General features: G+C 54.0%; 1 protein-coding gene across 3 annotated transcripts in view; it reads left to right on the forward strand.

Moving 5' to 3' along the window:
• Positions 1–10670, forward strand: part of ALPK3 (alpha kinase 3) — a 33284-nt gene extending 22614 nt beyond the window's left edge. For all 3 annotated transcript variants that reach the window (XM_048317810.1, XM_048317811.1, XM_048317812.1), the window contains 9 exons: positions 3068–4904; positions 5790–5937; positions 6985–7112; positions 7376–7411; positions 7531–7805; positions 8137–8225; positions 8456–8673; positions 8870–8918; positions 9079–10670. In XM_048317810.1, the coding sequence (XP_048173767.1) occupies positions 3068–4904; positions 5790–5937; positions 6985–7112; positions 7376–7411; positions 7531–7805; positions 8137–8225; positions 8456–8673; positions 8870–8918; positions 9079–9400 (3102 nt within the window). In that variant the 3' untranslated portion in view covers positions 9401–10670. The remainder of the gene's footprint in view (positions 1–3067; positions 4905–5789; positions 5938–6984; positions 7113–7375; positions 7412–7530; positions 7806–8136; positions 8226–8455; positions 8674–8869; positions 8919–9078) is intronic.
• Positions 10671–10772: the final 102 nt, after the last annotated feature.

The raw sequence follows: 10772 nt of genomic DNA on the forward strand, positions 1-10772 counted from the left end.
AACACAGGGGTGGCAACAAGAAAGTATCTGTTCTGCGCATTTGTATTGTGGCACTGGGCCTGGTAGGCTGCCTGTACCCACGGGATCTGCTGCCGAGGCTCTGCAGGTCTCCACTGGTGAAAGCACCCCGGAGAAGGGCTTTCTGGATTTGGTGAGCCCAGACAGCAGAGCTTCCACCCCATCTCCAAACAAATGTCAGCTGAGGTGGTGAGAGATGTAAGTTGGGGCCATTCGAGCAGCTGGTCTCAGTGGCCTGGGGCTCTCCAGTTTAATCGGCAGGCTGACCTCATTCGAAATGTTTTCAGATCAGGTCGGCAGGGAGCACTGAATGGGTATTTATAGCTGGGCTGGGTGCCTTGTGATGGCATCTGTTCAGTTTAGCAAGGGAACTTCAGTTAATGAACCCCCTGGGCAGATGAGTTTGGGGTGCTAGGTCCCATGTGACCCTCAGGGCCTCAAGTTTTGTTTACAGTGCAACATGTATACAGTAGGTCTGGACTATTTTTTGGCTCATCCCTGTCGGAAAAACTCTGTTGGGAGACTCATTGTGGCGGTGATGAAGTGCCAGGGTACAGCACCTGCTCCTGACCCTCAGAGCATCTTTTAGTCAACCACTATTTTTGTCGCCTAACCTGAAGTATTTGCCATAAAAATATTAGCCTGGAAGCTACCAGACTATTTTTCCCCCATTTTTCTTTAATGACCCTTTCTGTCATAAAAGGTTCCCTGAGTCCAGTTTGCAGGTGCTGTCAGGATTTGGAGTTTGGGCTGTGGTAGGTGCTCACTTCCAGCACAGACAAGGCTCCAGGTGCAGCACCTCTTGCTTGGTAGGTAGTGCACATATTTCAGAATGTGGAAAAATCCACAATGCATAAGGGACTGACGGGTGCTCCAGTGGAAAAAAAAAACCCAAACCTTTCTTCCTCTTTTAAATTTCTTTAGCCATAGGTGAGTGCAGCTTGCTGGTAAGAACCTGCTGTGTTGGGCAGTGCACACCTGGGTTCTGGCCTTGCTGCTGCACAGTGCCATGAACTTGTCTTCAACCTGACCCACCAGCATCACATACTGCTGCAGAAATTATTGCTGTTCAGGCCAGCCCATGGCAAAGCCATTTGTTTCTCCCCTGTCTGCTCATTTTAACACCCCTCGCTCTCAAAAACGAAGGAAAAATGCTGGTGGGCAGCAGCCAGGCTTGGGCTGTCATCCCTGAGCCTTTGACAGTACATCAAGGTTTTTTTCTCTTTAAAAACCCCACTCACAGAGGGAAACCTGTGACTTGTCAGCTGGTGTGCCTTTGAGGAGACAAAAGGGAATGCTTCTGATTTGAATTTGAATGCTTCAGCTTGTTGGTGCTGCTGGGGAAAGTCCTCAAGCTTTTGTGAGAGCAAATAAGCTGGTTTAAAGCATTTAAAGCCGATTCCAGGCATGTTTCAGGGTATTTTCAACTCCCAGGACAGGCGTTACTTGTCCTTTTCTTTTTTATTCTTTCTCTTTTAAACAATACAGGTCATAGCGTGAGTGTTTTCCTAGGCTTGGGACATCGCTGGGCCTTATGCTCAGGACTTCTCTTCTGAGCTGGATTTATCTGTAGCAAAAGGCCAGACTGTAGCCAGGCTCTGAACATCCTCCTCTACAAGAGCAGAGAAGAAACTAGATTCGCATGGTGATCACTCTTGCCTCAATTTTAAACTGATGATTTTATTATACTTCTTGAATTTTGTGGGTAGGAATGGCCTCTAATGGTGCTTCCCCCACCCCAGCCCTTCAATACTCGTGTTGCCTTAACAATTGGAAAGGGAGTTTGGACAAGGACCTGGAGTAACAGGACAAGGGGGAATGGCTTTCCACTGTCAGACAGCAGGGTTAGATGAGATATTGGGAAGAAATTCTTGGCTGTGAGGGTGGTGAGGCCCTGGCACAGGTTGCCCAGAGAAGCTGTGGCTCCCCCATCCCAGGAAGTGTTCCACGCCAGGTTGGACAGGTCTTGGAGCAGCCTGGTCTAGTGAAAGTTGTCCCTGCCCATGGCAGGGATTGGAATGAGATGGGCTTTAAGGTTCCTTCCAACCCAAACCATTCTATGTTTCCTTTATTTGCTTGGAGAAGGGCTGAGAGACTGGTCTTACCTTTCCTCTTTTCCCCAAGCTACCAAATGAAGCAAAAGCAGCACAAAAAAGAGCCACAGCCCTCCTTTTCCATGCCCTTCATTCTGGTGGGCTTAAAACTCAAGTCAGGGACCTCAGGAGAAAATCCTTAGCAGCGGATCCTCCAGGGTGGAAGGGGGACCCATTGTGTGCATGCCCTGTCCCCGTGCCATTGTCCTGGTGATACTTGCAGAGCATCAGCCGGGCAGAGCGTGTACCACGGTATCGCTGCCTCCCCTACAGAAACAGACCATGCCCCTTGGCTGGAGGATCTCGGCAGCTCTCCTCAGGATGAAGCTTGGCCGTCGCAGCAGGCAGCTTGCTGACACGTCTGCTGGGTGCAGCTGCAGTCGGAAACATTTGAGCTTCCCGAACGTCAGAGAAGCAGAATGGCTGAATAGTGCTGATAACGTCAGGGTGTACAGTTTCACTATAAATCATTTGGGCAGCCTCATCCTGATAGTGTGTGACATGCTGATTGCCCCGTCTCGCAGTGGAGATAGGGGAGCACTGAGTCTTTAAAAACATCAGAGAAATTATACAAGGTCTCAGCAATGGCTGGTGAAAATGGGAAAGTTTTGCTCCTTGGGAAGATGCTGAGTCAGAGGATATTGGATTAAAAGCTGAATTATTTAGAAAGGTGGATCTCTTGCCTCTGTACACCGCAAGGGTGTTGAAATGCAGAAGGGTTGGAGCTGATTAAAAGAAGAAAGATTTTGTGCAGCCTGACAGGTGGGACCCACTCCTGTGGGATGATGGTGAAGCCAGAAGACCCTGGATGACAGAGTAGCACTGGTATCAGGGTAATTCTCATGATTCAAGAAGAAGTTGGGCAGTGCCATATGGTACAGGTGGACCACAAGTATGACTGCACAGACCTGGGCAGTAACATGATGCTAATTTTCTTTTTTTTTTTTTTTAACTAGGTTGCAGCAAGAGCGGGACAGTTTCCTGGTGACCTAAAGCATCCAGTGTCCAGTCCAACCAAAGAGACCAGTCAGCAAGGCAGTAAGGTAGAGGAGGTCAGGAAAGAAGTGCCTGTTTGCCAGGAGACCAGGGGGGCTGTGGAAAGGACAAATCCTCGGTTTAGGCCTCAGGAGCCACCAAAGCCACCAGCACCTTCTCCAGACCATGTGCAGTCTGGCAAGGAGCACCCACCCCCCAGGAAACAGGCAGAAAGACATTCCCATGCTCTTGAGGGCAGAGAGACTCAGCAAGGACTGTTAAATCAAGAGGACAAAAGCCAAGGTGGGGAAGAGTCATTGCTAACAAATTTGAGTCCTCCAGAACCTGGAGAAAACACTCCTCTTGAACAAATCCCGTGTCAGACAGTCAAGGATGGGAAGAGCAAAGAGGCAGGAGCAGAGTTGTCTGGGAGCCATCCTGGTGTGAGGACAGCAGGAAGTGATGGAGCAGAGCCATATCGTGGGACTGTGCCCAGGGAGGCAGGAGGGATACCTTTGGGCCATCAGAACACTGAAATGGCAGCTCCTGCTTCAGTTCCTCTTGCCAAGGAAGAGCTGCCTCCTGCTCCTCCAGTGAGGCCATCAGTGGGTCGGAAGGCACTGCAGGTAGCTCATGGCACCCCAGGGATGGAGGCCACTGCAGGAGAGGTCCTGTCTGGAGCCCAGCTGCTGCCTCCTGCGAGTGGAGAAACAGAAATCACAAAAACAGATGGATCTGCCCTGCGGGAGATGTTTTCAGCCGTCATGTTAGAGGAGGAGAATGCCAAACCAGTGCCCGTGGGACCTCAGGGGAAGGAGGGAGGACTCCTGACAGCCACAGCTCCATGCCAGGAACCAGCAGCATCTTCAGGGACTTGGGAAGGAGTCTCTGAGGTTCAGCCACAGGTACCACTGGTCCTGCCTGGCTCTGAGAGATCTCAGGAGATGTCTTTTGAGGAGAAAATGCAGCACAAAAACCTGGTTTCCTCCTTAAAGAACTACCTGCTACTACTTCTAAAAATGTCAGATAGCAGTAAGGATGCCACAAAAGGAGACATTGACTCGGGGGACAAGGAGCAGCCAAATGCAGGTGAAGGCATAATCCCAGAGATAGGCATTGCTGGCCTTAGCCCTCGCACCTCAAGGAAAGTTTTGGAAAAAGTACAAAACAACCAGCTCTTTCAGACAGCAGAGAACTTGCCTCTGACCCCCAGGACATCCAGACGGATCACAGGCATGATTAACGAGGAATTTGTTACCAGCAAGGAGATGCTGGCTGGCAGGCCTGTGCAACCGAAGAGACGCGCCTGGGGGGCTCCTGAGGCCGAGGGGCCGCCTCCACTCTCAGTGCCCTCCATTGTGGTGGGCAGCATGCCCACAGCAGGAGTGGCTCCTCATCTTTCTGATTCGCCTCCAGTGAGCTCTGAAGAGAGCCCTGCTGACCCTCTGGCAGTACTACCTTGTGCCACACCAGAAGAGCTCGCTCTGGGGGCCCGGCGCAAAATATACCTGCCAAAACCCAAACAGGTGGGGGTAGAAGAGGAGGCAACCCCGGAGAGCCTGGAGCACACAAGAAGTCCGACTGTTTCACCACGGCAATCCAGGAAGAATGCATCCTTTTTGCATTCTCCTGCCCTGGCTCCATCCTCTCCCTCAGAGCAGTGCTCTCCAACCCTCATGAGGAAGATGGCCACGCTGGAGGTTCCTAAGCTGTACGAGGAGCCTGCAGGTGACACCAGTGGTGACCAGGAGGTCCCTGGAGATGCTAAGCCAGAAGCACAGCCAGCAGAGTCTCAGAAAACAAATAACCCATTTAAAGGTGAGGGAAGAGAGAATCCCCACGAAGCACATTCCCTTGTTGCCTACAAAGGGAGCCAGTGATAGTCAGCTGGGGCCACATGAGTTTTGTGCATTTGCAGGGTTTTCAGCATCAGCCTTTGGCTGTGTGAAAGCCAAAAGTCTCTCCCAAGACTTCTGCCCCAGTGCAGGGAGGGATGAGGAATACAAGAGGCAGCAGCTCTGACACTGGCTGTCTCCACAGCCTGGGCTTCCCCAGCCCAAGGGATCACAGAATCCTCTTGATTATGGTTTCTGTGTTCTGGTCCTCATCAAGCCTGATGCTGGTAGGGGATCCTGAGCTACCTGGTCGAGTGGAAAGTGTCCCTTCTCATGGCAAGAGGGTTGGAACGAGATGGTCTTTAAAGTTCCTTCAAACCCAAACCATGATTCCATGATTCAGTGGGCATCACAGGGTACACACTCCTCTTCCACGTCTGTGGTCAATGCTAATTTGATTCCTTGTGGCATCAACTGTAAAAAGGGAGAATCCTGAGGTTGAAGGAACTAGGTGATACGGGAATCAGGTCTCTTGCAAAGTAAGGGTAACCTCGATAAATCCCTACTTCAGTAGATGAATATTTCCTCCAATATTCCAGTGTTTTTCTGCATTTCCTCTGGCCAGGCCTCACTGGGTATTGCAGTGCTGCACTGTTGAAGGAATTTGTTGTACCGCTTGTATCCCACCCTGTTTATCCCAATGGAGCTCTGAGACCTTCCCTGGGAAGGCAGTGTTACACCAGGCTGTGCTGACATACACGTGATACCCAAAGCCCTGAGCAGCAGCGTGGGCGTAGGCTGGCCTGTCCCCAGAGCTGTGGCCAGCACTCTGTGTCTCACCACCCATCTCTTTGCACCCTGTCCTTAGCTCCACAGGTGGTCCGTAAGATCAGGGCAGAACAATTTTCCGATGCATCAGGAAACCTGAAACTTTGGTGCCAGTTCTTCAATATATTGAGCGACTCTAAGCTGACGTGGTACAAGGACGAGATCCCTGTAGCTGAAGCCCAAAGGAGGTAACCTGTCGGCTCCACGGCAGCACAGTCCATGTTGTCACCTGTCACATCCCACTCCTTGCCTTGACCAGGGTGAAGGTGCCCCTCTTGCTAAGGCAGCGTGGGAAGCTCAGTGCATGGCACAGTACATTGTGAATTTCATCATCTCAGTGCCCCACAGAGGGAAGGATCGCCCAGATGGGGAATTGCTGCCAAATTGATCCTATTGATGCTCCATCTGGAGTGTCTGCTTGGAGTACCCAAACCGTGGGGAGGGCAGAGAAGGTGTTACGCCCATCACAGAAATCAAGAGCTGGATGTGAGCTGCAAAACTGGGACCCCAAAGAATCCATGTGAGGGTGGCAGCCGTGCTGGGAGGGTCTTCTATGCAACCACTGCTGGGAGAAAGCAGCTCTGGTTATGCCCTCCCTATCCCTTGGCACTGCCCTTGCGCAGGGAGAGCATGTTCAGATAGCTGGGGGGCTGGTTTTATCCTTTGGGTCTACTATGGAGAGCAACTTGTTCTCAAGCCCAGAGGATTTGTGTAGGAATATCATCCACATCATTTAGGGTTTGCCTGATGCCTTTGGTGTCCCCCGAGTTCCCTTTACAGTGAGTAGATGGAAAGAGGTGATTCTCGGGCAGAAATTGTCTCCTGGGGCAGATATTTGAGCTGGGGCAGATGGGCAGTAGTGGGCATTACCTTCCAGCAGACCAGAACAGAGCCTTCTCAGCCAGTGGGTTTCAGGATGAGAGTCCCACCTCTTCCCTCTGTGAAGCTCTCACTCAGGGGCAAGTACCTTTATCAGTCTGTAGCCTAATCCCGGTCAGATTTTGCAGGGTTTGCCTGGAGGATGAGCATGTCTGTTAGTACAAACCACAGGGCAGGACTCCTGGTGCCATGACATGCTGGGGGAGCAGCTGAGCTGCCCTTGGGATGGCTTCCTTTGTAGCTTTCTTCCATTCTGCCAAGGGCAGTACGGTGCCCACCCAGAGTGCCTGTCACAGGGCTCCCATGTGCCCCCCCACACCACATGGGGATGTGGCCATGCTCCATTTTTTTTCCAGTGCTGGCGATGAGGGTCAGGCAGCTTTGGCTGTTGTGCAGGCGTCCCAGAAGGATTGCGGGGTCTATCGGTGCGTGATCAGCAACGAGTATGGCACCGACTCCACAGATTTCCTGCTCAGCCCAGAAGGTGAGGAGCCCTCAGCAGCCTCTCACAGCTGCCTGGGTGTGCCATGGGTGGTATAGCCTACTGCAGAGAGGGCTTGGTGCCAGGCTGCAGCGGGGGAGCCTTGGCACGTTCCTTAACACCACCTCTGAGGTGCTTCTGCCTCCGTGTGCCAATTTATGAGTGATTCCCACCATCCTGCCTGCCATCCCTAACTGTGCAAGTGCATGGGGCAAGGTGGGATCCTGGCAGGACCTTGACACCTCTTCGCTTTCTGTCTCCTCTAGTGTTGTCAGGATTTATCCTGCGGGAAGAGATTGAAGGTAAGGGCCACATGTGATGAGCTGCGACTCTGCCCCTTGCTGAGTGGGGCAGGCAGCTCTGGGGCAGAAGCAGGACGTGCCCATGTTGTCCCCACCTCACCAGCTCTTCCCCCCACCAGTTGGAGAGGAGATCGAGATGACGCCCATGGTGTTTGCCAAGGGTTTGGCTGACGCAGGCTATTGGGGGGATAAGCTCTTCGGGCGCGTGGTGAGCGAGGACATGGAAGTGGGTGCTGGTTTCTTGCGCAAAGCCTGCCGTGCCAGAGCCATCTACGGCCTGGAGCCTGTCTTTGAGTCCGGCCACACCTGTGTCATCAAAGTGCACAATTTCATCGTCTTTGGGACCAAGAATGAGAACAGCCTTATTGAGAAGAACTATGATATCACCATCCAGGTGGGCATCCTTGTGGGCCACCATCCACCTTTCTCCCTCCCACCTTCCCCATCTGCGTGTGAGTTGGTCCCCAGAGAGTCCCCAGTTCTGTGCCCACTTTTGCTATTTCCTTCCACTTTTGGAATGCTCTGGAGAGGTCTAGCCATGTTCCAGGGGGCTGGACATGTCCTTGCCATTCTTGGCTTCAGCTCTTCCCTCTGATTAACATGGAGCTGCTCGGGACTTTCCCATCACCCTTTGACCACCAGGACAGGGAAACAACTGGCAGTGGTCCCACGGAGGCATTGGTGCAAGATGGGACAGGTTCTTAACTCTTCGTTTGCTCCTCCAGGAATGTAAAGTCCAAAACTCCAGCCGTGAGTACTGCAAGATCTTTGCTGCTGAGGCACGAGCCGTCCCTGATTTTGGAGCAGTGCCTGAGTAAGTGATGTGCTGCAGTTCCACTGGCTTGATGCCCTGGCAGGGGATGGTGGGAAGATTTCCTGTGGGTGATGGGGCATCCCAAAGGGCAGTGCACTCTACTCCCACGCACAAATGGAAGGGATATTGGGAGGAAGGCAAAAGCCAGGGTTGCAGACAGTGGTGTGAATCTCTACTTGCAGAGGAGGGAGAGGTCACCATGCTGACATTGTCTGTGAATTCCCACACAGGATAATTCCTCTGTACCTGATTTATCGACCGGCCAACAACATCCCTTATGCCACAATGGAGGAGGACCTCGGCAGGCCCTGTGAGCAGTACTGTGTCACCGAGAGAGATGGCAGCTTGGTGGCACGAGGCTCCTCGGAGATTGTGCTCAAATGCTGCACCTTCCAGCATTGGGTCTACCAGTGGACAAATGGAAACATCCTCGTGACTGACATGGAAGGTAAAGGGATCTCCTGTGTGAGTCCCATGGCCCGTCACCACCCTCCAGCCTGGGAAAGGAGGAAAAGCCCCAGGCTTGCCCTCCTGCCTCTCTCTTCCCCCATGCCATGGAGCCCTCTACCCAGGGCAATGACCTGCCCTTGGTGGTGGTGCCTGTCCTTCTCTGGACAGAGACTGGTTGTCCTCTTAAATTACAGGAGTGGGCTGGAAGTTGACCAACGTGCGGATTGCTACCAACCTGAAAGGGTGAGTGACCTCCAGCTGCTGGAGCAGGGTGGCCCTGGCTGTCCCCAGCTCTGCCGCTCACCTGGCGAGGGCCATGGTGGTCAGGCTCCATCCTTGCCTCCCTGCTCTGCTGGGACATCTCCTGGTGCAAAGCGGGAGCTGAGGATGGCTGTGTTGGCAGGTACCAGGGGCTGAAGGAGAGCTGCTTCCCCTCTCTGCTGGAGCAATTCCCGGCCACTCACAGGTGCAATCATTACTGCAGCATCCTGGGCCTGAAGATGCTGGAGCCAGCCAAGCCCAAGGGCTCCAAGAGTCCCTGTCTGGGCAGGAAATCTGCCCAGTCCAGCCCCCAGCTCCAGAAGAAGGTGTTGACAAGTCCTCAGGGCACCCGCAAGGCTGCTGTGAGCCCCAAGAGCTCCCGGAGAGCTGCAGAAACAGGGGAGGCCCCAACAGCCTCCAAACCCAGGTCAGGAGAGAGCAACAGAGCTGGCTGCCCGCAGTAGTCAGAGCTGCTGCAGCTGGGACCCCCACATGACCATTGTGGGAAGGGGAAGACCCTGGCAGTGGCCTTCTCTGTGGGGCTCCTGCCCAGCCTGCAGCGCTTGCATTGTGTGGTGTGTGCTAATTTGTGAGCAGCTGGGCCAGGGCTGCGGGAGCTGTGAGCCATGGGCCACCTCCCCAGTACCTCTACTGCTGCTGCTGTGGGGAGCCTGTGGGGCCGTGTGCCTCTCCACGCTCGGACTCGCTTTCCTCTCTCAACTTTCCGTAGGCCTTCCTTAAGGCAGGGGCAGAGCTGCTTGCTCGGGCTTGGCAGGCACCATGTCCCTGCCTGGCTCCCCAGCAAACTGGGAGTCCTGGACACCCTCCTGGCTCCCAGCACCTCATGTCCCTCTCTGTGTCCCCATAAAGCGACCGGGCCAAGCCTTGCCAGCACTGTCAAGGATGAGAATCCCACCAGTGCCCAGGCTGTCCCCTGTGCCCTGGCACCCCCTTTTTCCTGCAGAGGGCTCCAGCAGTCACTGCAGGGCTCCTCTGCTATGGTGCGGGGCTCTGGAGTGTTGGCTGGTCCCAGGGCGGGGTGCTTGCACTGGTACCAGCTGCTGCATAGGGATGGGGTTTTGCACTCCTGCCCTCCCCTGCATCCCAGGGAAGTCTCCCACCCTGTTGCTGGGTGGCTGCTGAGGGCAGCCGTGCTGCTCTGGATGGTGGCCAGTGCTATGGTAAGGATGCTCTACCTCACATGGGATACCTGGGAGCAGGACAAAGGAGCGACTTCCCCTCCATACCAGGATCTGCCGTGGCACATGGGGGTGTGTAGCCCACAGGACACGCTCCTCCTTGCCTCCGTGCCATACATAGATCCTGTATGCCCCAGCCCCACAGCACAATCTGGTGCTTAGCATCACCCCTCCTTGGCACAGGCTGGACTCCAGTGACAGCTGGCGGTACCCACTCCAAATCCTGCTACCCCTGGCTCAAGGCAGTGATGGACAGGCACAGGAACTGTCTGCTCCATCACTGTGCAGAGCATCCCCTTCCTTGGGGCATTGCAGGAGGGTGCTGGGTGCCAGTGACACTACCCTGCAGGGTGGGGTCCCAAGCGGTGGCTTGGTGCAGCCTGATGGAGGGAAGGGGCTGGACTGGGAGCGTGGCGTGCTCTGGACTCCTGGTCCTTCATCGTTGGGTGACTGTAAAATACCAGTGTACATAATGTGGCTGCCTTGGCGCCTGGGTGCTCTCGAGTGCAATAAAGCGAGAAGGACTGGCCTGTTCCCTGGCGCTGTGGTCCCTCTGAGAAAGGTGCACCCAAGTACAGTGGGATGGGTTGGCTTTGTATTTGGGGGAAGGAAACATCTTCAAGCACTGGCTTTACCC

This window comes from Corvus hawaiiensis, chromosome 13, assembly GCF_020740725.1.
Source record: "Corvus hawaiiensis isolate bCorHaw1 chromosome 13, bCorHaw1.pri.cur, whole genome shotgun sequence".
In the NCBI taxonomy this organism is placed as follows: domain Eukaryota; kingdom Metazoa; phylum Chordata; class Aves; order Passeriformes; family Corvidae; genus Corvus; species Corvus hawaiiensis.